At 34.6% G+C, this 27,904-nt stretch overlaps 1 protein-coding gene across 1 annotated transcript in view; it reads left to right on the forward strand.

Annotated features, from left to right (window-relative positions):
• Positions 1 to 6,567: 6,567 nt before the first annotated feature.
• CRISP1 (cysteine rich secretory protein 1) overlaps positions 6,568 to 27,904 on the forward strand; it is a 30,410-nt gene continuing 9,073 nt past the window's right edge. The window contains exons 1-5 of the mRNA XM_031968615.1: positions 6,568 to 6,633; positions 9,658 to 9,786; positions 12,131 to 12,221; positions 15,033 to 15,178; positions 23,388 to 23,485. Of these exons, the coding sequence (XP_031824475.1) occupies positions 6,568 to 6,633; positions 9,658 to 9,786; positions 12,131 to 12,221; positions 15,033 to 15,178; positions 23,388 to 23,485 (530 nt within the window). The remainder of the gene's footprint in view (positions 6,634 to 9,657; positions 9,787 to 12,130; positions 12,222 to 15,032; positions 15,179 to 23,387; positions 23,486 to 27,904) is intronic.

Genomic DNA, 27,904 nt, shown 5'->3' on the forward strand with positions numbered 1-27,904 from the left:
TTTTGGACTTGTTAGTCCAAACTAACAAGCTTGGAACAGCAGTGTAGAACCTGAACTAAGTGCAATTCATCAACATAGAAAAAGTAGTAGCCCACTCCTCATCTGGATAAAGAAGCACTTGAGAATTCACTCATAATTGCCTATAGAAAAAGAATATATCCCTCTCAAAAGGGATTGACTGGTAGAAAACATATACATTTGTACCTTTAAAGACTATGCATTTCTGAATCCAAGGAGTCACTGTCAAATTCTATTTTAAACTTGGTCTACAAGGGGCTATAAAATTAAACCACCAAATATGAGGGGCTATCATCTTCCAGGGCCACACCAACCAAACTCTCATGCCTGACAATGAAACACGGGATACTGGTAGGAGCATGTTATCTTGGGTGCCCATATTAGGCTTTATCAGGGCATCCGGTGAAGAAACTATTAACAGCAGCCCTCTGGAACAAAACGTCAACAAGGGCAAGTCCCCCTTTTCTTGGTCTGTCATTCAATACCTAGACCACTGTCCATAATCTTTCGCCCCAACTTCTTTAAGTTGGCATTTCATTGGTTATGGCTTTCAAACCAGCTTTGAACAAACAAACCATTATAACATTCAATCATGCCATCAGCCTTTGGAATACACAGGACATGAAATTGCCAATATACATTCTGAACAACAGCCCACTATCCAACCTCATGACCAGTAAAATAGGTTCCCTTTTCACTTTCAGTAGCATGCTGTCATCCATACAGGGTACTCAGGTGATCAAATGCCTGGACCATAGTACATTGTGTGGGAATTGACACTGGATATCCATATTAAAAAATGTGGCTGTGTCTACTGCAGTGAACTCATACTGCCAATTTTGGTCCTATATAATCTACCTGCTGCCATGTCAAAGGTACCTAGTCCTGTATCAACTGACCCTGTACTATGTGGTAGGGCTTTGGCACATATGATGGAATAAGCAGCTGCACTGTTTCCTGAGCTTTAATACTTGTCAGATAGTATTGCTCTATGGGTCACTAGCAATACTGGACATGGTCCAGTATGCAAAAGCTTGCAAAACAACCAAGGAGCTATATAGGAGCTATCTCTCCTTCATGGACACACTCACCAGACTTTAAACAAGTTGTCTATGTTTCCTTCATGAGAATTTTCCACCCACCCGACTTTACACATCATGGCAGCCTCATCGTACGTGTCTCTGCAACAGGCATTGGACACTTATATAAAACAAAATTAACTTCCTTGCTCTGCTCCCATGACCATAAATTTTGTAACATGGCTTGTCCCCATATGGATGATGCTCAACCACCCATCGATTGATCTGCTATCTGCTTACCCATAATGTGAGTCCTTGATAAACAACTACCAGGATACAAGATCAAATGGCTCTTTTCCCTGTATACTATAAGCCACACTGCTTATAACAGCTCACTAGTTGCTTTGCCCTACTCCTGTTTTATACCACAACATATTAGTATAAGGATGGATTGCAAGAAGCTATCCACAAGGCATTTACATCAGAACTAGACCCATCTATGTACTAAGCAGATTCAGCTATCACTCCTTTTCCTTCCCTATATAAGGCTTTTTCCCTAGAAGGGAGCTTTTTTGAAGGTAGCTCCTGCAGAGCTTGGAAGTCCTGAAACTCCAAAGGTTCTAGTTTATCCTGCAACTTTGTACTCAACATGCTACTAGACAATTTGCTATATTGCTCAAGATAAGTACCCCACTTTCCCATAGTGGGAATCTGAGCCACCTCACTACGAGGTAGTGTAACCCAACACAGGTGCCTGCTATGTGATTAACTCTGTGGCCTAGGCCACAGCATTTACAACTGCCAGCTGCTTCTAAATCTAACTATAACATAGCTTAGCTCCTTTCCACAACTGGCTCCAAAAGGCAAGTGAATGTTCCTTAGTTGCTCTAATTGCTACCAGAAACCCCACCTTCTGAAGTCATATGTACATCTAATTCAAAAGGCCTTTCTGGACCAATTATTATCAGGACATGAAATTGCTTAATGGATCTCTTAGTCATCAAGAAAGCCTGCTCTGTTTTCTTTGTTCAATCCCAGGCAACTTCTTTCTTTATCAGATTATACAAGAGTCTGAACAATTGGGCCAAATGGACAATAAACACCCTCCAATAGCCTAATAGATCCAATAAATTGTACAGGGATATGTCTATATCTTATCAATTACAGCCTTGGGTACAACACTGACCAAATAACTAAAGAAATTGACAGACAATCCAGGTCCCTGGACCTTTACAGTATTCACTGCTCAGCCACATGATTGCAGGTGCAGTAACACTTAGTGCCATGAGCTTTAGATTTGACAGAGAATCAAAGTTTAGCAATACATCATTAATATAATTATATATATAAATATAAATATATATACATAATATATATAAATAATAAATATTTTTACACCCTTTGGTTTAGAGCACCCCTCCAAATCCTTGGCCATCAAGTCATGGTTTATGGTGAGACTATATACATATATACCCTGTTGGCAATACTGTAAAAATGAATGAACTGCCATCCTTCCCACATAAAGGAAAACCAATCCTGTGAAGATTCATGTATCAGCACAGAGAAAAAAAGCATTAATCAAATCCAAATTATAATAAATTCCCAAAGTCGGAATTAATTAATCCAATAAGTCCCAAACAGAAGGTACTGCATCAGGCAAAGATAGGATTTCTTTGTTCAGCTCCCAGTAATCAATAGTCATATGTCATGTTCCATTTGGCTTATGGACTGGTTAGACTGGGGCATTGTATAGACTCCAGGTTTCCTGGATGATGTACACTTTATTCAGTTCCTTTATAGTGTCAGAAATTTCTTTATGTTTCCCTGGCAGACAGTAATGCTTCATATTCATGACCAGTTGAGGCACAGATAATTTCATGGGGCATGCTTGGCATGGTCCCAAGTGACAGGGTTTAACCACCCAGAATCTCAGGGGAAATTGCCCAGATGTTGTATGCAACCACAGGTCTACTAACACATCACTGTCAAATATATATTCCAGTATAGGGGAAATATACATACATCATACTCTTTTGGGGGCAATCATCCAATCCTTAATTGTACCCACAACTCTTTCACCTTATGGATCAGCCTCCATACCCATCTATATATGCAACCTTCCTTGTGAACTTTGCAAGGTTCTCAGCTCCAGTATCCACTATGACAGTAACTCATTGTCCAGTAGATGGCAAGTTCATCAAAAGGCCTCCAATCCCATTGTCCCCAGACACCCAGGCCACCTCGTGCCAAGTCATAGCAAAACAATCCATTGAAACTCATTCATATTCCTGTGGTCCTCCAGCTTTACTTCATGCATCTGGAACTGTTTTCTTCCCTTCCCTTTGCTCAGGGTGCAACTGCCACCACAAATCCAAGAGGTAATCATCAGGTTTCTTATGTATCTTATCTCTAACTATACCTGCAGCAATCGCTCATTCCATCAGAAATAGTTAGGATCTCCCTGTACATTCTGGCAACTGTTCTACAATCTCTGCCTCAACAGAGGGTGTGCTGTTACTGAGGCCAGCTTTTCCATCTCTGCCCCAGAGCATAAGATACCATCTATCCCTCAGTCCTATAGGCACAACAGCCAGGCTATTAAGGATTCACCCAGTTTCTGCCAGAACTGCTTCCCCAACTCCTCTAACTCAATTTGCTTCCAGGGACAATAAGCTGTCTGCTCAGTTACATTAGACTGACTCACAGAATTTTCTTCTGGTCCTATATCCTATCTATGATTCATCTTCTGAGTAACCACTGGGTGAGTATGGATGTTTACTCCTTCTCTCTCATCCTTCTCCTCTCCATCAGGCCTACCAGCTTTCTTGGGTACTTCCTTCTCTAGGGCCCAAAGATGTCCTTACAGGGACTGCTCCCTCTTCTTCAAGCTGTGTAGTGGTCATTTTGCCCTAAGGCATTTTGAGTTGTTCCTTTAAGGAGGCACAAAAATATCATCCTTTTTTCACAACAGTGGACAAGGGCTTCTCGTTCCTTAGCTCCTCTTCCGTGTTCCAAAGCTTTCAGCAGAGATGCTAGGATATTCTCCAGAATTTTTTCCACGTGTGAACACTATCATTCTCACTACTCTGCTACCCCTTGTCGCATATATGTGGGAGCCCAGTGTATGGGGGTAGCACTGAGAAGAGTCATATTTGCCTCGTTTCCTCTTTGGTATTCTGCCAACCATACCATTTGTTTGTATGTGTCCTGGGGGATGACTGATTTCTCCTCCTTATCAAGTTCATTTCATATAGAACAAAGAATTTAAAAGGGGGCAAGTCCATTCTTTTCATAACCAAACAGCATTAAGATCTGGGAAGGCAGATTAAGATCTAAGAAGTCTCTAATCAAAATTCCTTGCAGGGGTCCTCAAACTACAGCCCACGGCCAGATGCGGCAGCTGAGGATGATTACCCCCTCACCCAGGGCTATGAAGTTTCTTTATTTAAAGGCCCACAAAACAAAGTTTTTGTTTTTACTATAGTCCGGCCCTCCAACAGTCTGAGGGACAGCGAACTGGCCCCCAATTTAAAAAGTTTGAGGACCTTGCTTAAGGAGTAGCTGCTAGGAGCCCCATATCCACCTTTTATCAGCAGGTGGCTGCTTTCAGATCCTAACTAGCTGCTTCTAAGAAGGGCCTTATTGATTTATTGCCCTATAATTCATTGTCTGTAACTTGAAACATTAACTATATTAAATGGTAGTTCTCTCTAACTTCCCTTAATTTCTATCTGCCACTTTTGTCTTATGGCATCTCTGCTGTTTTCCCTTCTGCTTTCTTCTCATTGCTTGTCCTTCCACCTTAGTCTGATGGCATCTTTATTGAGAATCATACAAAAGTGGAAAATTGCTAATACAGAGAACGTAGAGTGCACATGTGAAAAGGAAATTAGTTATATAACATGTATATGATAAATCTGCACGTGGGTTGAGATAACTTTGCTAGTATAGACATCACTGAGTTAGTTTACATTAAATGAGGTCCATCACAGAAGTGCTATCTCAACCTAGGAAATAGCTTGAGAAATATTTACACCAATCTGGGTACCTTGATTCTCTTAGGGAATTTTGACTCTTTCACTACTGAGAGAAATTGTATGAACCCATACATATTTTATTTTATACATTTGAAAACATTCTGAGAAGAGGTTAATAGGCCTCAATTGAATGTCAAAGGAGTATATACTCAATGTAGCAAAAGAGTTAAGATGAAAGTATTGTAAAGTAAAATCTGCTTCATAAACTCCTGAAATTTCTGTGGTTAGAAGTTATGACACTGAATTGTGGGTGCTATGAACAAGGATCTAGTCATTTAATTGAAAAGTCTGATGAAGAGGACTTTGTGAAAGTGGAAGACTTGCCCCTTAAGCTGAATTAGATCTGAAGCACATCTAATGAAAAAAAAAAATAGCACCGGAGGAACAGAGTAAGGATTTATCTGAGTAAATATAAGGTATGACTCACATTGAAGAATTGATTGAGGACTCTCAGACCCAGTCCAAATCATGTGAAAGATTTCCAACTGCTTGTCTTCTCCTACCCCTCCACCAATACATATATCTTTATTTAAATAAATTTGTTTCTATCTGCAATTTAAAAAAAAAAATGAAAGTACTGTTCAGCTTTTTTTTCCCCCTTTATATCAAGTGCTTCTCACAAAACTTCATACACAGTAATCACTTAATAAAATTAAGTTCATCAATTACTTCATTCATTCATTGAAGCTAGATGCCATAAGCAGATGGAAATGCTACAACAAAATCCATGAGACATGAGTTTCAATCCTCCCACAAGAACAAGGTATATAACTTTAGGCAAATTATTGCTATAGCTCAATATCATGCCCAGGTGCATCATTAAAATATAAAATTTTGGATTTTAGGAACAGTTATATTTTTTATGAACACATGATATTGATTTGTTATTCCTTAGTTTTCTTTGCCCATGTTTTTCACATTGCATTTAGCTCCATTGTTACCATTGAAAGTTTATAGAGATCTCTTGAAACAGATAAACTTAGTTTATATCTAGAGAATGTCTTACTTTCATTTTAAGCTAACCAGAAATTAGTCTTTAAGTAAAACATCTTTGGTACCCAATTCATACACAATAATCTTTTCCTCTATGGCCAAGAATTGGGGAGTTGATTTTAACTACTTCTCTTGAGAAGGAAAGGTATTTTTAATAACCTGAGACTTCTATCCTTTGGTTGTTCTTTAACTCCATTCCATATCTCTTAATGCTATGTGCTCAAAAGATTAAAATAATTTGAAAATTGACTAATACCTTTTTATGAGATATTCTGAAAAGTCTCTACACCTGTCTTTCCTGGGAGGAAAATGAAAATTTTAATGTTGTCTTCTTGGAAGAGTTATTGTAAGAAAGATGGAGGTTTAATGAAACCATGATTAAGATACAAATAGATTTGGAATCAGTACTAAAACTAACTATGCTCCTTGCAATCTGTATTCTACCTCACAAAAATCAGCTCTTTTCTAATGTTGAAAAAAAAAACACATTTTTTTAAGATATGGCCCTGAGAAGCCTCTTCTTCTGCTTGATGGCTACAGCTTCCTGGACTATCTTGATTCTAAAGGTATGAGCTCAACTTTATATTACCTCAAGGTCATCCTTGACTAATTGAAGTGCCTCATTTCTGCATAGGTCTCTTCTGTACCTGATCATTTCCGCTAATTCCACACACATATATACATATACACCCATACATAGGACTTTGGCACTCATCTATTTCAAAATTTATGGAATTCAATATTCGAAGCATTTTAATGAGAAAAAAATTCAGCATTTGATGCTTGCTTGGCACTTGTAACATTTGATTGTTGCCTTAGTTGAGAAATAGGGAGGTTGGTCAGGCAAATTTCCTAGCCCCTATCACTATTGTATTGCCCTCAGCAATAGGCAACTCTTCCTGCAAGGGAAGAAGTGCACAGGACAACCAGAATGTAACTACCATACCATATTTTATGACATATATGAATATATACATATCAGTATCATAATCAGACCAATATGATTATGTTACTTTCCTGATCAATAGTTGATTGATCATCAATGAAGACATATGTAGATATGTATAGATAGTAATAAACAGGAGACATAGAATGACCAGTTATTGTCCCATATGAAACAGTTCTACTACAGTTGAGAATATCCAGGAAGAAATTGTTGACAAACACAACGCCCTTAGGAGGGGAGTAATTGTCAAAGCCAGAAACATGCTAAAAGTGGTAAGAAATGAACTATAAATTGAATGAAGTATAATACTCCATTCCAGGCCCTAGAACATGAGATTTGAATCTTAGCTTACCTACTTATTCAAACTTTCTGAGTGACCATCCAGTAAGTTCTTAAATAAAAATGTCAAGCCAAGCAATTCTACCAGTTTATGAGTAATTAACCTTTCCTACCCCCACCAAAAAAAAAAAAAAAAAAAAAAAAACTTTGGGAGTAATTGCAAATTTATTACCCACAGATTTTTTTTCTCATTTAGGGATAGGTATTAGGATGCACTGAGCAAAGGAATGGCTTTGAAGTTCAGGTTAATTACACTAAGAAAGAAAATCAGAACCAAGGAACATTCAGAAATTCATTTCTCTTCAATAGGAGAACTGGGTGAAGGAGACCAAGCTAGAGTGTAATAATTTAAAACCTACATCCTCAGAGATGTTCTGTTTAATGAAGTTGGTTTCACTAAAAGCAATGAAAAACAAAATTCAATCCAATCAAAAGGAACTTGTTGACTATTTAATATTTATTCTTCCAGCCATATGATGAGGAAAGTTTTCACAAGTAGACAATTCATCAATATTTTGTTTTAAGCACAGTTTAATGATTTTTTTTGCTCAATAATTGATAAATTAGTATCATTATTAAGTGTCTTCTGTTCATCAGTCAATGTGTTAGATGCTAAAAAATTCAGACTTTTCTCAGGGAGCTTATATTTTATTGGTGAAAATTATAATTTCACCACATATAAATAAAAATTCAATAGCAATTATAAAACAAATAAAATGCAAAAAAATACTTACAAAATTAAAATAATCAAATACAATGGAGGAGTGAGGAGTATGTAAGTGATACAGTGGATACAGCACTAGTCCTAGAGTCAGGAAGCTCTGAGTATAAATGTGGCCTGAAAATACTCACTGGGTGATACTGGGCAAGTCACTTAACTCTGATTGCCTTCAAGAGGGGAAAAAAAAAAAAAACATAATGGGGGAAAAAAAAGAACTAGCACCTAGGAAAACTGAAATGATTTAATGTATAAGACAGTACTTAAGCTAAAATTTGAAAAGTACAATATCTAGGAAACAATTAAATTACTCTATCATTCAAAGCTTTTTATAACCTGTCTCTACTGTATCAGCCTAGTCTTATTATATATTTCCCCCTCATTATGCTTTATTCTTCATAAGCACTTATTGTTTATAATTAATGTTTTCCTCTTCTCTACTAATTGTTATGAAAAAAAAGAAAGACCCTGCTCTCTAAAGCTTCACATTCTAATTGAAAAGACAGCATATGAATAACTAAGTATATATAAGATATATATATAATATAAATAAATATCATGTCAGAGGGAAGTGGATTGCAGAGTGTTGGGGTAATAGGCAATTAAAATTGAATTTTTAAAAAAATTAAATCATCAAGAAAAAGTTGAAGAGGGGAGACATTCTAGTAAGGGGGTATAGCTACTAAAAAAAGATGATGCAATGGCTTATGCAATGATTAATAAGATCAAAATTGCTATATCATAGGGTACATAGAAGGGAGTAAAGTTTAAGAAGATTCTGAAGGTGGGAAAGTTTTAGCTTTTGAATGATTTTAACTGCCAAGAGAATTCATAATTTAAACTGATTTACTTATAGATGGGAGGTTTTATATTGTACTTATAATCAAATTACACAGTCCTTTTTAGAAATTATATCAAGGAACTGTGATAGTATGGTACAACAGAAAGAGTGATGAATTTGGAATCAAAACACTTGGATTTAAATTAAGTTTTGTCACACTTTGTATCAGGCATGTCACTATCCCTGTCTCATGCTCTGTTTCCTGATTTGTGTATGAGTAGCAGAAGACAGGTCAGACTAAATGACTTTTAAAGTACTTTCCAGCTCTAAATCCATTAACCTAAAATTCTCTGACAGAGATCAACATCTACTTTGTGACTGCTGTCATAAGTTATTATTAATTAACTTATCTTTACTGTCCTATTCATAGAATATTGTTTGCTACTATCTTATATACTGTAGCATATTTTATGACATATATGAATATATACATATCAATATCATAATCAGGCCTATCTGATTATGTTACTTTCCTGTTCAATAATTGATCAACCCTCAATGAGCATAGATAGATAGATAGATATGTGTAGATATAAAGTAATACACACACCTATGTGGAAAAAGAAAGAGACAGAGGCTGAAGACACAGAGAGAAATAAAGCATTAAACAATACCATATTTCTTGAAAGAATTTCCCTTTCAAATATGATTACTTACACAACTTTTTAGTAATTTTTTGACATTATTATATTTAAACTTAACAATTTAAAAAAAAATCTAAGGCTGACACATTTTTCTTGGAACAGGGTGAACCAGTAATTGTCCCATATGAAACAGTTTCTACTGAAGTTGAGAATATCCAGGAAGAAATTGTAGACAAACATAACGCCCTTAGGAGGGGAGTAATTCCCAAAGCCAGAAACATGCTGAAAATGGTAAGAAATGAACTATAAAGTAGTAAAGTGTAATCCTCCAACGTAGGAATCTGCTAACTAAGGTCAATGAGGTATCCCAGATAGTCTTATCTTTTGGAATATATAGAGGATTTTTCAAGTTAGGAAGTGGCAAAAATAAAGTTGTATGTAGGGAACAGTGAAAGATATCCTAGAATGGATAGTTATTATTGAATAATGAAATGACAAAATTAGGATGGGTCTAGATTATAAAGATCCCTGAATGCTAATATGAGAAAACTAGACTTGATCTAGTCTGGATCTGGAAACTGGGAAGTTCTTGAACACAAATGTAATAGAAGGGGAAAAATTAGGAAGATTAGTATGATGGTCATATTCAGAATGGATCATAACTAATCCCAAGAGATAGAGAGATATTTTGGACATAAGATATATTTTAATAAATTTTAAATGTTTTGGAATTTACTGTAGTTATAAAAATTTCTAGTTGCAGATGGATATACTTAGTCACATAAGGGGCAAGATAAGATAAGACAGTATTTAATGGCTTCACACAAGTTTTTAGAATTTTGAAGAATTATGGATGTTTGAACATTCTCATTTCATAAGTGAGGATACTAATGTCAGATATATATATAGTCAGAAATGACTATTTTTAGATCATATGGTTAATCAATGACTAAAGCTAAGGCCTCTTTGCTCTTAACCCAAAGCAGTCAGGACAATTAAACAACAATAACTCAGTAATAGATCCCTACATGCTTTGAGTTGCTTCTCCAATAATGGGGACATATTTCTATAACAGCAGTTATCTGTAAATATCAAATTGCATGGGATATAACTTTAATCCCAATAAAATTGAATGGCTCTCATATGAAAAGATACTCATTCTTCTTTATTTTCTTATAATTGTGTCCTAAGAAACCATGTTACAAGGACAATATTGTGATGGAGTAACCAGTTTAAAAATAAAACAAACAAAATAAACCAAAAACAATAATGAAATAGTATTAAACATTTTTAAAAAATGAATACTTTAAAGTAATTCACACAAATGACCACTAGATGGGAGTGTATGCCCACAATTTTAGGTTTGGCATGTCCGTTCCTTGTTCTAAAATGAATCTTAATGAGTCTTTTAGTCACTTGGCAAAGGGAATCTCTAAATCATTTTGGGGAATGTCTTGCATTGATAATATATTGTGATAAGATAATATATATTAAGATAAGAAAATATGTTAGGAGATTGTAAATTATGTGGATCTCCTCTGGACGTCCTTGGTAGAACAAGAATCTCAATACAAGAATCTCACAGGATAAGTTGGTATGGATGGATTGCCACCTACACTGATGGAGGGAATCCTTCTTTGCACAGCTGAAATTTACAGCAACATCTACATATCAGATTATTAAGATTAATTCCTGGGAGTCATTAGAATTAAAAGGATTGATCTGGAAGGAATTGTTAAAGATCCTTTAGTGATATTATAAACAGAGATGTAATGTGTCTCAGTAAATAAAGAATTGGCATTGGATTCAAGAAAATAACCATTTGAATCCTGCTTCTACCACACTAACTCTGCCATCAGGTGCTATGTACTTTTCAGTGTCTGAGATAACTCCTTTAGACTATAAATTGAAGAATAGCTAATATTTTGCATTGATAGGAAGGGTTTTCTCATCTAGTAGTCCATACCTCAGTGAAATAATAGAACCAGTAAAAACAAAACACATCTACAGAAGCAATAATGCTTATAGCTACTTAGTAGCAAAGTCAAAATTTAAACCCACATTTATAAGATCATAGAATATTATATTTATTTCTATAATGCATCTGTATAATGTTTCTCCATTCATAGATGTCCCCACAAGAGATCTTTATGTAAGTCTTTTTATATGTCATATTTTCTCTTTTTCTCAGCATATGACAGTGCACTTCTTTTTCTGATCATATATTTCTATATCTTTAGCTACTTCTTGCACATGTTTTATTATTTATGAGAACTTATACTTTGCTATGTAACTTTCTATTTAATTTCAAGTTACTATAGCTTTGAATCCATAGAGATGAGGGAATTGTAAGAATACAAGCAAATAGCAATATGGAGAATATATTTCTTTAAAAATAAGATGAATCTTCACAGAAGAGCAGCTTGGGAATGTTAAAATTATTTCTCAATTTCCTCAAATGTTGCTTCACATATTGTCCTGGAAGAATTTATTATAAACTATTTTTTTTAGTATTTCACAACTATGCGGATATTTCATGCTTTAGAATCAATAAATATGCAAAGTTGAATTTGATTATTAAAAATATATAAGCTAATTGCAACCATTTATTCTTATTCTTATTCTTCAACTTAAGGAATGGAACGAAAATGCTGCACAAAATGCCAGAAATTGGTCAAAGGAGTGTAAGAAGAACCATAGTCCCCAATTCAAAAGGAAAGTTACAGGTAGATATTTAGTTATAGTTGACTAAAGTAACTTTTAGCAACTCCAAGGTCTAATAGTTCAGCAGGGATAGTGTGGTACTGATGAAAGAGCACTGAATTTGGAGTCGCAAGATCCTGTATTTGAATCTACATTCTGTCAAATATCACCTGTATGGTCTCAGGAGCACTGCTTCATTTTCCCATTGAGTTTCATTATACATAAAATGAATAGATTGACCTAAGCAATTTATAAAATACTTCTCAGATTTAGTTCTTAGATTTTATTATCGGAAGACTTACTTGTCTCTAATATTTTTATTTTGTTAGGAAGATTTACTGTCTCTAATTCCAATTTTAAACAAGGAGAGAAAAAAAAAGACCTACTAAGTACCAATATGTTTGTTTCTAAGGTAAGCAGTGGGTGGATAGATAATGTATGGATTGATGATAAATGGAATGAAAGAAGGAAATAGAGGAAGAGAGAGACAGAGACAGAGGCACAGATAAAGCACACTTTGAGGATAATACTGCATTTAGGAAAGGATTAGATTGCTTACCTGGAAGAACTTACCTAATAGATCCTATGCATATTCCTCAGAGTCATTTCCTTCTTTTTCACCAATAAATATTAGTTATATGAAATATTATATATGCATTTGACAGTCTTAGAATATTCTATGTTAATGTTGGCTGAGCAAGTAGAAATGGATCTATTTTATAAAAAAGATTATGCCCCAAGAGAATTTTGGCAGATGCCACTTTTTATAAATACACAAATTATCTTCCTGGTATTTACATGGCAGCAAGAGATAATTACTATTCTTCTGTGACTATTATCTTCCTGGTATTTACATGGCAGCAAGAGATAATTACTATTCTTCTGTGACTACGTAGAAGTTGAGGTGGCAAGTTATACCTGCCATTCTTTGGCTTTTTCTAGAAAACCATACAGTCAAAATATTCACTCTTCATAGCCACAGCCAGTTTTTATAAACTTTCACTATGAAAGTAAATGAAATTTGTTATACATTTGCTAAATCTCTACTATATATAAAATACTCTGCTGAGAATTATGACTATTATTGGCAAAAGTTGAGTAGTTCCTTCTTTCAAAGAACTCACATATCATAAAACTATCTAAGTAGGATGATTAATGCTTAAGGAATAAGTAGCATTATATTATACTGACTCTTTATTATAGTTGATAAGAGCAACAGTAGAATAAGTATCAAAAATTATTATAATAATAATAATGAACATAGTTGAAAAATACTTTTGGAGAAAATTTGATATATAGATTCAGTTGACATGTGCTTCCAAGGTATGTGATGACTGGATTCATTCATGTAACAAAGAAAGTTCTAATACAGTAATAATGCTTTTCCTTGAACATAATGAAACATAAAAACTTGAGTTCAACTCAAGATAAGGCACACAGGTATACAAAGACTAAACAGAGTGAAAGACAAATACACATAGATATAGATATAGACATAAAGACAGAGATGAGATAGAGTTTCACCAAGTCCCAGGACTAGCAATTCAGCAGACACAGCAAAGAATACTGAACTTGGAGATTCAAGCCAATTCCATTGGTCTTGTGATGGAGAGAACCATCTGCACCCAGAGAGAAGACTGTAGGGACTGAGTATGGATCACAACATGGTATTTCCACAATTTTTGTTGTCATTTGCTTGCATTTTGTTTTCTTATTTTTTTTTCCTTTTTAATCTTATTTTTTTCTTTTGCAGCATGATAATTATGGAAATATGTATAGAAAAATTGCTCATTTGACATATATTGAATTATTTCTCATCTTGGAGAGTGGGTGAAGGGAAGGGAGGAAGAAAAACAATGTAACACAAGGTTTTGCAAGGATGAATGTTGACAACTATCTATGCATTAGTTTTGAAAATAAAAAGCTTTATAAAAAATAAATTTAAAAAAGATACTAAACTTGGAGTGACGAAATCTGAGTTTGAATCAGTGCTGTCACATATCACCTGAGTGACTTCAAGCAAATCACCTCATTTCTCATTTTCAGTTTTATCATCTATAAAAATAAATAAGTTTGCCTAGATGATATAAAATCCTCTCCAGATTTAGATCTTAGATGTTATGATTGGAAGCCTTAGTTGTGTCTATTTTTATTTTGCTATGAAGATCTATTTTCTCAAGTTCCAATGCAGAAACATCTAGTATTATAGAATATAAATATTATTAAATATCATTTCTATATAATAAATAATAAAATAAATTTATATACTTTACTTGTATTACATGTATAATATAGCATGTGTAATATAATTTTCTGATGGTAATATTCCATTCATAATATATTTCACATTATGTATTTATGTTTCTAGACTATATATTTATATACACACATACGCATAAATATGTGTAGATAGATACATGTGTGATACATATATGTGTTTCTATGTGTACATGATTATATTTTCATGATAAATTGGGATCTCTGGGTTACCAACTACAAAATTAGAGACTTCATGGTCAGTACATGGAAACACATAGAGATAAGTCACTAAAAACAGAGAAGTAAACCAATTATCAGTGATGTGACTGATTTGATCATATCATATGTTACTTTTTCAATAATATCAGTAAGACAGAGTATTTATAAAATAAGAAGAAAGGAAAAAAGTATGATAGATCTGCTTCAAAAAAAACAACAATAATAAAAATAGGCTAATTGAGAGCCTACTATATAAAAGTCATAGGATTAGACAAAATTAAATGTCTTGCTCCCAAATAGCTTACATTCTATTTCCAACTGTATAATGTATGACCCTGAGATTTTTATACTTCTAGAGAGTTTATGTGGAGAAAATTTGTTGTTTGCCTCTCATCCTCTATCATGGTCAGATGTAATCCAGTTGTGGTATGATGAGTCAAAAAACTTCACATACGGGTTTGGACCAACAAAACCAGGATCAGTGGTTGGCCACTATACTCAGGTAAGATATTTTGCACTGATATTTTATACAGATTAGTGATGCATACTTAATTATATAAGGTTAAGAGTATATAAGGTGAAGTTAGGTAGCAATGCAGATAGAGTACCAACCCTGGAGTCAGGAAGATTCAGCTTCCTGAATTCAAATGTAGCTTCAGATACTTATTAGCTGTGTGACCCTGGGCAAGTCACTTAACCCTGTTGCTTCAGTTTCTTCATCTGTATTGAGCTGGAGAAGGAAATGGCATACCACTCTATTATCTCTGCCAAGAAAACCCTAAACCTAAAATCCTTTGTATCATGTATAATACAAGAGAATAATGATTCTTTCCTTCCCCCCAGGAAAAAAAAATCTTTCAGCTTATAAAATGATACAATGAAACACTCAGAGATCAATTGCACACTAAAATATATAGGATTTGCTGCAGGAGAAAGTGAATAAGGTGGCCTATAACATTCAGAGATGATTCTCAACATTATTGCTAATTACTTAGTTTTCTGCTTTTTATTCAATCTAGTCCGGAGATAACTGAAATGAGTAGATTATTACCTATCTAAATAGCTTGTCAGATAGATCAGTGTAATGTCCAGGCTAGCTTTCAAATGTAATGTATGTGCTAGCTTTCTGGAGAATCTCTGGATGGACCTTGGTCTTTAGGTGGAGAAGTGATGAAAGCAGGAGAGCCATCACAAGGCTATTCAAAAATGGAGTTTGGAATCTGAAGTCTTCTCTGTATCTGTGGCTGAGACTCTTTGATCCCAGTCCTCTCAGGCCTTAAATACCACCATACAATTACATCACTACAGCAACTGAGCATGTGCCAACTGTAGCCATTACATCACCATATGACACTAAGTATATGCTTAACTAGAGAACCATTCTCCCATGAATCACACTGAGTTGGTGCTTAACTATACACACCCTGCTGTCCTTAATTCAAGTATACCTTTCCAGAGTCTGGCCTTCTACGTCTCCCATTTTCTTTTGTTTTAGAACACAGGTAGTCATGCCTTCCCTGACTTCTCAGGAAGGGAAGTGAAAACACCAAAAAGGAGGTGATCACACTCTCCCTGACTTCTCTGAAAGGGAGGTGATAACACCAAAAGGAAATAAGAATTCAAATCAGATATTCAACCTTCTGGGCTGAAGGGTCTTACTTGAACTAGATACACATAAATCCATCAGCATGGAAGGTATTACACACAAGCATATAGTAATATAACACAGGCTAGTAGTATCTTTAATGGAGACACGTATGTGAAATTTGGAGCTATGGTAAAATTTACCACTTTGGGATGGTTTCACAGCATACATTAATTTGTGCATTGGTATATGTATATCTTGTCAGGTCTTATCCCAGATAATTGCACTACTCCCTTAATAGCCTTTAATAAAACTCTAGCAACAAGCCCTAGATAAAGAGTAAGACTTGTTCTGGTTGTGCTGGAAGGTTTACCCACTCTATCACACTCTCCTTGATGAAGGATTGTTGTGGGTGCCTCTTCTGTAGCAAAAACTGATATTTCCAAAGGTTTTTGAGTGACTCTTTCAACCACATTGGATAAAGCCAGTTCAACTTCTGTCAAAGCCTCTTGAGCTTCTTTTGCAAGCTGATGTGGTGAGTTAAAAGCATTGTCTCTCCTTAAAATGTCCTATAATGGTTGTAATTCAAAAGTAGTTAAGCCTAACACTGGATGCATCCATTGGTTGTCTCCTACCAATTTCTGAAAGTCATTTAAGTTGTTCAATTTCTCTGTTCTTAAAGAAAGTTTTCATACTGTAAACACCTTAGGATATACTTCATATCCTAAATATTGAAAAGGAGAATGCCTTTGATTTTTTCTGGAGCTATATGCAGTTTGTAGCTCCTTAGTGTTTCTATTGTCTAGTCTTTTGTAGACATGCTTGTAACATTTGCTCCTCAGGTGCACACCCCAAGATATCATCCATGTAATGTAATAACATAATTTTTGGAAATGCTTTTCTTACTGGAGTAAGAGCAGCAGCCACATACATTTGACACATAGTAGGGCTATTTTTCATTCCCTGTGACAAAACTGTCCATTCATATCTTTTATAAGGCTCAGCTAAGTTAATGCTGGGCGTTGAAAAAGCAAATCTTTTCATATCCTCTTTATCTAGAGGGATAGAATAGAAACAATCCTTAATGTCTATAACCCAAAGAGTCCATTCTCTGGGCAATTGAGTAGGAGATGGAAGTCCAGGCTGAAGAGTTCCCATAGTTTTCATCTGTTCGTTTACTTTTCTTAAATCAGTCAGCATCCTCCATTTTCCAGATTTCTTTTTTACAACAAATACAGGGGAATTCCAAGGACTTAGAGAAGGTTGTTAAGTGGCCTTGGTCAAGTTGCCCCTGTACTATATCTGATAAGGCCTGAATTTTATCGCTTCCTAAGGGCCACTGTTCTATCCGCACTGGTGTATCAGTTTTCCATTTGATAGGAACAGGTGAAAGTGTTGGCAGGCCTTCAACAGCAACCCTGCCTAAAAAAACAAGGTACTCATTTTTAATCCTAATTGTTGTAAAATGCCTCTTGCCCACAGATTGATGGGGATTTTTTCAACTATAAAAGGAGTAAAAACTCCTGTTTCACCTTCAAATGTCCATCTCAAAGGGGTAGCACTAACTTCAGCTGCTATTGATCCTCCTATGCCAGACATGTAGGTGTCTGCCTTAAACTTTGGCCAGTGACTGAGTCGGTTGGCACTTCTAATGACTGTACGATCTGCACTAGTGTCTACCAATCCTTCTAATGGTATGCCATTTATATAGATAGTGAGCATAGGTCGGTTAGCTGTCACAGCTGCTATCCAGTATATTCCTGGATTTTGTTGCTTGGAATTCCTGCTTTGTTGCAGAATCTGGACAACTATCACCACATTGCTTATTAGGAGTCTATATCAGTAAACCTGAAGCTACTACTTCTCCTAGGTGATAAATCACACATTGTCTATCTGTAGTAGTGACTGGGATATTAGCTACACATTTCTCAGTTTCCCAAATCAGTGTATGGATGGGCACTGTTATATAAGCACTCTCAGGAGGTGAAATGGTCAAGCCTACTTTACCTGGAGGCAAAGTATCTATAGGCCAGACAGGGACAGATTTCACCTCTCCAAGGGATATCTCAGTAGTCCCAGCTGCATACAACTCTATTCTCCCCAGTTGTAATCCCTTTCTCCCATCAGGTTGCTTCTTGGCTGATTAATCATGTTGGAGTACTGAATTTCTAAAGACTCTCTGGGTGTAACATTGGCTGCCATCATACTCCAAGTGTTTTTTTTTCCTGGGGCCCTGAAGCTGAGCCCTGCTTCCCATTTCCCTGAGTCAATCTAAATTCTGATGCCCAATGGAAGCCTTTGTTGCATTTTGGACATAGAGTTTTGGGTCTTGTTCTCCCATCCTTTTTTCTCACTCTATCTTTATGCTAACCTTGAGCTTTCAAATGCCATACTTTACCACACTGAAATCATTGACGAGTCTCTCTGGAAGTCTCTTGCCAAAAGGAACCCTGTCTTCCCGTGTTCAGATCTTGAGAAGTCGCATCATAGCCTGAGTATAAAAGATATTTGTGCCTACTGTGGCATAGCATTTTATTATCTCATCTAAAGGAGCATTCTTGTGTAGTCCTAGTATATAATTCTTCTACAAACCTCATTAGTATTTTCCTTAGCAAGTTGTCTTATCATAATTTCTGTTGCTACATTTTCACCAATAGTTCATATAATAGCTGTCTGCAGATGTCCTACATAATCAGCAAAAGGTTCATTTGGACCTTGTGCATTTTTCTGAAGGCTTCCTCTCTAGCTTGTCTTCCTGGGAGGGTACCCCATGCTTTGACAGCAGCAGAAGCTATTTGCTCATATGCTGTCAAAGGGTAATTAATCTGTACTAAACTGTCTGCATACAGACCTACATCTGTTAGTTGGCCAAAGGTAACTAGTATATTAACTCCAGGTTGCCTATTTCATTGGGCTTGTATTCTACAGAGTTCACTAGCCTCAGAAAGCCACAACAAGTTTTGTCCAGGTTCTAAACATGTCCTTGCTATAGATTTCCAATCATTAGGGGTTAAAATTTCAGAAGCCAACTTCTCTAATAAGATCATAACCTAAGATGATGTAGACCATAAAGAGTGCAAGTCTTTTTCAGATCTTTGATAATTTCCACATTAAAAGGAGTGTATCTTCTTCTTTCTTGACCTGAAGAGTAAAACTCTTCAATCATAGCATATGCTTCTATTCTCAAATCAGATGTATCCTGTCCTTCCTCTTTAGCTTTAACTAGTGCCTTTTGAAATTGTGTTATAAGGGGTGGACAAAACTGCTGGTAGTGCTACTTCCTTCCCGCTCCTCCTCCTCCTTCTTAAGAAAGACTCAAAGACTTCCTCCAAAAACCTACTTGAAACAATTAACAGCTTTAGCTAACAACAAATAACAACAGCTTTAACAAAGTTGCAAAATATAAAATAAACCCACACAAATCATCAGAATTTCTATATATTACTGACAAAGCCCATCAGCAAGAGATAGAAAGAAATATTCCATTTAAAATTACTGTAGACAAAATAAAATACTTGAGGGTCTACCTGCCAAGTCAAATCCAAGAACTGTATGAACATAATTACAAAACACCTCTAACACAAATAAAGTCAGATCTAAACAGTTGGAAATGTTTCAGTTGGTCATGGATAGCCCAAGTTAATATAATAAAAATGATAGTTCTGCCTAACTTGGTCTACTTGTTCAGTGCCATAACCATAAAACTGCCAAAAATTATTTTATAGAACTAGAAAAAATAACAACAAATTCATCTGGAAAAGCAAAAGGTCAAGAGTATCAAGGCAATTAATGAAAAAATACAAAAGATGGTGTCTTAGTACCAAACCTAACACTATATTATAAAGCAGAAGTAATCAAAACCATCTAGTACTGGCTAAGAAATAGAATGGTGGATTCAGTGTAAAATAGATTAGATATACATGACACCATATCTATAACAATTTAGTGTTTGATAAATCCCCAAACTCCAGCTTCTAGAATAAGAACTCACTATTTGACACACATTGCTGGAAAAGAGAAAAATAATATGTCAGAAATTCAGCATAAAGCTGCATCTTATACAACAAACCAAAAGAAGGTCAAAATGGATACATGATTTGGGCATAAAAGATGATACCATAAACAAATTAGCAGAAAAAAAAGCATAATTTACCTCTCAGATCTTTGGAGAAGGAAGGAATTTATGACCAACGAAGAACCAGATAACATTATAAGAAGGCAAAATGGACAAATTTGATTACATTAAATTGAAATACTTTTGCACAAACAAAAAGAACAGAAACAAGTTTAAAAGGGAAGTTCAAATCTGGGGGGTGGGGGTTGGAATCTTTATAGCCATTGTTTCTAATAATAGTCTCATTTCTAAAATACATAAAGAACTGTGTCAAATTTATAAAAAATATAAGTATCTCCCCAATTGATAAATGATCCACGGATATGAACAGACAATTTCCAGACTATGAAATTAAATAGTAATTTTCTATATAAACCAATTTGGACTCCTTTAATATTTCCTAGTAGGCATAGAGAAGGAAGTGGCTACCATCTGTCTTCTATTTCTCAGCAAAATACCCATTTTCTTCCTCTTTTTTCCCTTCTCTGATGATTATATGGTATGTCTGAGGGGTACAGGATAAGTATCAATTGCTAATCTATTTTCATTGTCTTTTCAGAGATATGGGGGTGTTATTGTTAAAGATATTAGGTTCTCAGTTTATAGAAATCTTTAATAATAACATCCCCATGTCTCTGAAATATTGTTCTTATTAATATCATATTAATGATCTGCTGTATTCATTATTGAGGCAGAAATATCCCTGATAGTTCACATGCTGGATAGTTGTCATTAAATGTGTCTCTCTATTGAGTGAAATGTATGTTTTTGTTTTTGTTTTTTTTTATCACAATAACTTTTTATTGACAGCACCCATGCCGGGGTAATTTTTTTACAACATTATCCCTTGCACTCACTTCTGTTCCAATTTTTCCCCTCTCTCCTTCCACCCTCTTCCCTAGATGGCAAGCAATCCTACATATGTTGAATATGTCACAGTATATCCTAGATACAATATATGTGTGCAGAATCAAACAGTTTTCTTGTTGCACAGGGACAATTGGATTCAGAAGGTAAAAATAACCCAGGAAGAAAAACAAAAAAATGCAAACAGTTTACATTCATTTCCCAGTGTTCGTTCTTTAGGTGTAGCTGCTTCTGTCCATCATTGATCAATTGAAACTGAATTAGGTCTCTTTGTCAAAGAAATCCACTTCCCTCAGAATACATCTTCATACAGTATCGTTGTTGATATATATATAATGATCTCCTGGTTCTGCTCATTTCACTTAGCATCAATTCATGTAAGTCTCTCCAAGCCTCTCTGTATTCATCCTGCTGGTCATTTCTTACAGAACAATAATATTCCATAACATTCATATACCACAATTTACCCAACCATTCTCCAATTGATGGGCATCCATTCATTTTCCAGTTTCTAGCCACTACAAACAGGGCTGCCACAAACATTTTGGCACATACAGGTCCCTTTCCCTTCTTTAGTATCTCCTTGGGGTATAAGCCCAGTAGTAGCACTGCTGGGTCAAAGGGTATGCACAGTTTGATAACTTTTTGAGCATAATTCCAGATTGCTCTCCAGAATGGTTGGATTCGTTCACAACTCCACCAACAATGCATCAGTGTTGGTGTTTTCCTTCTTTAAAATATAATAAGATAGTTCTCTCTCAGGGAGAGGGTTTCTTGGGGAGATTTTCTGGAGGCAGCTTTAGTTTCAGTTACAAGTAAATAATCACCCAAAATCGAAGCCAGCTGATAAAATTTCAGATCTTTTATTGTGTCCTTCAATATAGCCCAGTTAGTTTTCTTAGAGGCCTTTCTCTCTGCTTGGTTCCAAGAGCTCTTGCAGCTTTTTTCTTTGCCTCTGCTTTCTTCAGCCTCCAGCCAGCACCAAGGTGGAAGATGCAATGAACCTCTCTTGTCTCAGAGAGAGGGCTTGTGGTCTTCCTCCCAGAGTGCTCCTCTCCTACTCCAGTCAATGTTCGAAGTAAGTCTTTTCAAGCTCTAAGAGCTTCCTCTATATATATATGATCTCCCAAAGGTTAACTCTTCCTCTGAGAGAGAGGGATTATGGGTTATCTCCCAGAGTGCTCTCTGGCCCTAAGAACTTCAAGGGAGGTGTTAATTCCAATATCTCTTTCTAAACCCTGAAATCTCCCAAACATGTGAACTCCAATGAGTACTTAAATATTTCTTGCTCTCTAAAGGTGTGAACACAAGCATCGTTTCCATCAGTTGTACTTAGTACCTTGTTTCAAGTTCTGGCCCAAAATATCTCCTTTTAAGATCAAATCAATCATATTGAATCATGCTAAATTAGATAATAATTGTCTCTATCAACTCTAATGGCTTAACACTTTGCAAAGATTCCAACACATCAGTGTCCCAGTTTTCCCGCATCCCCTCCAACAATCATCATTATTTTTTCCTGTCATCTTAGCCAATCTGAGTGGTATCTCAGAGTTGTCTTAATTTGCATTTCTCTGATTAATAATGATTTGGAACACTGTTTCATATGAGTGGTAATAGTTTCAATTTCATCATCTGAAAATTGTCTGTTCATATCCTTTGATCATTTGTCAATTGGAGAATGGCTTGGTTTCTTATAAATTAGAGTCAGTTCTCTATATATTTTGGAAATGAGGCTTTTATCAGAACCTTAGTGTGAAATGCATGCTTATTCAGTCACAATTACCCCAAGAATTGTCATCTTATTAGTTGACAAAAAGAAATTGGAGTTTTGAGTATAGTAGCTTTTCATATATGTGGTTTGCTCCATTTTCAATAGTTGTTAATGAAGAAAATCAAGCACTATTTCCTCAAAATTTTGAAATTGAGGTATATCAAATACCCATAAAATGTAAATGAAAATTTTAACAAAATAAATATTTATATTGCTCATTGACTCTCAAGCATTTTTTTTTTGCTTGATTTTCTTTGCTTCCAACCAGATTAATTGTAAGGCCTAAAAATGTGAGCAAAGATCAGTTTTTTGTGACTTTCTCCTATATACTATTTTAAAATTTGATAAGCACATTGCTTTTCTCTTTTCAGACTGTTTGGTCCACTTCGTATATGATTGGCTGTGGTGTCGCTCATTGCCCCAGTCAGAAGACATTTAAATACTTCTACACATGCCACTATTGTCATGGGTATGTATAAATTCAAATTTAGAAATTATTTAAAATATATCCACCTAAAGCATTATAGTTTACTGCCTTGATCATTGCAAAAATGAAATTCAATTCAACATTTCATTTTAGGATAGGTTATTTTCATAAAGCATACATGGCTGATTCAATAGCTGATAGGTAGATTTTTCAAAATATTTAGTCATGATTGTTTAACGTCTTGACTATTAAATTTACCCTTAAATAAATTTATAATGCTTAGGGAATCGCTTTTCAAACATAATCATTTTTTGTCAATGAAACTGAGGGACAGAGAGATTAGTGATTTCACCAAGCTCCTGTCAGAGTATCAGAGCTTGGATGTGAACTCAGATTATTGTGAGAAATACAAAGAACACAAATTCTCAGAAGTTATCATAATTGTATTTTTAATAATATCATCACTACTGTTTTATTCTTTTATAGTATAGAAAGGAAAAGTCATATCAAGACATCTAGATATGTATATCATTAACTCTAGCAATAACGAATTAGATATGTCCATGATCAAGAGAAACAGACACTATCTTTTCCTTTATTTTTCCCTTATGCCTCAGAATATCCACCTTGATTTCTGACAGCATCTTCAGGCCTGAAAAAATTCAGCCAGATTCATATAAAATATTGACCAAGATATTGTTTACAATATAGTATCAGGTCTCTGAGAGGCCAATGTATTTTCTTCTATATAGTGATGTGTTTCCACAGCCAAACAGAAGGAAGCATTATCTATATCTAATGAGGTAACTATATGACAAGTTCTGGAATTAAGAGTTTACTAGGATTCTCATGAAACCCTTATCACTTTTTCACAATAACAAAGAAAAAGTCATCTTAAGGGTAATTTTTGCTGTTTCCATTTTCTTTGGGCTAAATTGACCTGAGGGTGAAAAAATTTGAAGAGAGCAAGATTGATTTTCTGTTTCCTTCCATCTCATGTACCACTGCCATATTCACCATTTGTCCACTCAATCTTCTGAGTCATCAAACTCTCCTACTAACTCACAGGACTTATGGACTTCACGCCACAAATCATTCTCACTTCCATCACAAAACATACACCTTATGTTTCATTCTATCGTTATCAATGTTTGTGGTTAGATTGGCTGGCTAATCTATTAGCTGGCTAAGTCATTTGTTAAATTATTTTTTCTAAGGAGAGTGTGTGTAAGGAAAGGATGGGATGGAGAAAAATGAACAAATTGTTGTCTGTCATGGAGAAAATGCCAGAAGAAAATTCACTACTAATGTTACTTTTGCAGCAAGTATTTAAACACCATTATTGCTTTTCGTTTTACCTATCCACTTAATAATATTCTATTTTTCCCAGTTACATACAAACATCATTACCAAATTAACTTTTTTTACTTAGTAGCTTTTTTCCCAATTACATATAGTGATAGCCTTAAACATCTACTTTTGTAAAATTTTGAGTTCCAAGTAGTTTTTGCACTTCCCTTCCATTCTTAACGCCTCCTCAAGACAGTTATATGTACAATAGTTTTAAACATATTTCCATATTAATGTAAAAAAAAACAAAAGAGAAAGCAAAAGAGAGAAAAACAAAAACAACAAAAAATGAAAATAATATGTTTCATCCACATTCACTCTCAGTAGTTCTTTGCCTGGTTATGGATAACATTTAATATCCTCAATCTATTGGAATTGTCTTAGATAACTGCATTTCTTTTTTTTAAATTATACCTTTTTATTGACAGACCATATGCATGGATAATTTTTACAACATCGTCCCTTGCACTCACTTCTGTTCCAACTTTTCCCTTTCCTTCCTCCACCCCTTCCCCTAGATGGCAGGCAGTCTTATACATGTTAAGCATGTTAAAGTAGGATAACTATATTTCTAACAAGAGCTTGGGTCTATAATAGCTGGTCATCACATTAATGTGATGTTACTGTATACAATGTTCTCCTGGTTCTGCTCACTTCACTCAACATCAGTTCATGTAAGTCTTTCTAAGATTTTTTTTCTGAAAGCAGCCTGTTCATTGCTTATAGAGCAAATATTATTTCATTATATTCAAATACCACAACTTATCCAGTTATCCCTAAAATAATGGGCATCTACACAATTTTTAATTCTTTGCCACTACAAAAAGAATTGCTAAAAACATTTTTGTATATATGGATCCTTTGGTCTCTTTTGTATTTTTTTGTTATTATGTTCACTAGACCTATCCAAGAGCACTTACTATTTTTCCAATTGTTTACATCTGACTTTATTTGTGTGGAAAGTGTTTTGTAGTTTTACTCATACAGTTCCTGAGTTTCCTTTGGCAGATAGATTTCCAAATATTTTATACTATCAGCAATTGTTTTAAATGGAATTTCTCTTTGTATCTCTAACTGTTGGAGTTTGTTAGTGATGTATAAAAATGCTGATAATTTATGTGGATTTATTTTGTATCCTATAACTTTGAAAATATTGTGGATTATTTCTAATCGTTTTTTAGTAGAATATCTTGGGTTCTCTAAGTATATCATCATATCATCTGCAAAGAGTGATAATTTGGTTTCCTCATTACCTACTCTAATTCCTTTAATCTCTTTCTCGACTCTTATTGCTAAAGCTAGCATTTCTAATACAATATTGGATAGTAATGGTGATAGCAGGCAAACTTGTTTCACTCCTTATCTTATTGAGAATGATTGCAGTGTATCCCCATTACATATGATGCTTACTGATGGTTTTAAATAGATGCTACTGACTATTTTAATAAAAAGCCCATTTATTCCTATACTCTCAAGTGTTTTTCATAGGAATTGATGTTGGATTTTATCAAATGTTTTTCTGCATCTATTGAGATGATCATATGGTTTTTGTTAATTTGGTTACTGACTAGTCAGTTATGCTAATAGTTTTCCTAATATTGAACCAGCCCTGCATTCCTGGTACAAATCCTACTTGGTCGTAATGTATTATCCTAGGAATGATTTTTCTGTAATCTTTTTGCTAATATTTTATTTAAGATTTTAGCATCAATATTCATTAGGAAGATTGGTCTATAATTTTCTTTCTCTATTTGCAACCTACCTGGTTTAGGTATCAGTACAATGTCTGTGTTATAAAAGGAATTTGGTAGGAATCCTTCATTCCCTATTTTTTTTTCAAATAGTTTATATAACATTGGAGTTAATTATTCTTTAACTGTTTGGTAGAATTCACATGTAAATCCATCTAGTCTCAGGATTTTTTTCTTAGGGAGTTGATTAATAACTTATTCTATTTCTCTTTCTAGATTGAGACTATTTAAGCAATTTATTTCCTCCTCTGTAAATCTGAGCATCCTATATTTTTGAAGGTAGTTATCCATTTCACTTAAGTTATCAAATTTATTGGCATAAAGTTGGACAAAGTAACTACTAATTATTGCTCTAATTTCCTCTTCATTGGTGGAAAGTTCTCCCTTTTCATTTCTCAGATTAACAATTTGATTTTCCTTTTTCTAATCAAATTACCAAAAGTTTAACTATTTTATTGGTTTTCTCATAAAACTAACTCTTAGTTTTATTTATTAATTCAATAGTTATTTTACTTTCAATATTATTAATTTCTGCTTTTAATTTTAGAATTTCAAGTTTAGTATTTGATTGGGGTTTTTACTTTGTTCTTTTTCTAGCTTTTTAAGTTGCAAGCCCAATTCATTGATATCTTTCTCTATTTTACTCAAGGAAGCCTCTAGAGATATAAAATTTCCCCTTATTACTACTTTGGCTGCATCCCACAAATTTTGGTATGTTGTCTCATTGTTGTCATTCTCTTGGGTGAAATTATTAATTATGTCTACGATTTGCTGTTTCACCCATTCATTCTTTAGGATGAGATTATTTAGTTTCCAATTATTTTTTGGTCTATTTACCCCTAGTTTTTTTTTTTTTTGAATGTAGCTTTTATTGCATCGTGATCTGAAAAGAATGCATTTAATACTTCTGCCTTTCTGCATTTAATTCTGAGTTATTTATGTCCTAATGTATAGATTCCATGAACTGCTGAGAAGAAAGTGTATTCCTTTCTATTTCCATTCAGTTTTCTCCAAAGATCTATCATACCTAACTTCTAATATTCTATTTACCTCTTTAACTTCTTTCTTATTTGTTTTGTGGTTTGATTTATCTAATTCTGAGAGTACAAGGTTGAGATCTCCCACTATTATAGTTTTGCTCTATTTCTTCTTGCAACTCTCTTAACTTCTCCTTTAGGAATTCAGATACTATATCATTTGATGCATATATGTTTAGTATTGATATTGCTTTATAGTCTATGCTACCCTTTAGAAAGATATAGTTTCCTTCTTTATCTCTTTTAATTAGATCAATTTTTGCTTTTGCTTGATCTGAGATAAGGATGGCTACCCCTGCTTTTTTGACTTCACCTGAAGCATA

The sequence above is a fragment of the Sarcophilus harrisii genome, chromosome 4 (assembly GCF_902635505.1).
Source record: "Sarcophilus harrisii chromosome 4, mSarHar1.11, whole genome shotgun sequence".
NCBI lineage: Eukaryota > Metazoa > Chordata > Mammalia > Dasyuromorphia > Dasyuridae > Sarcophilus > Sarcophilus harrisii.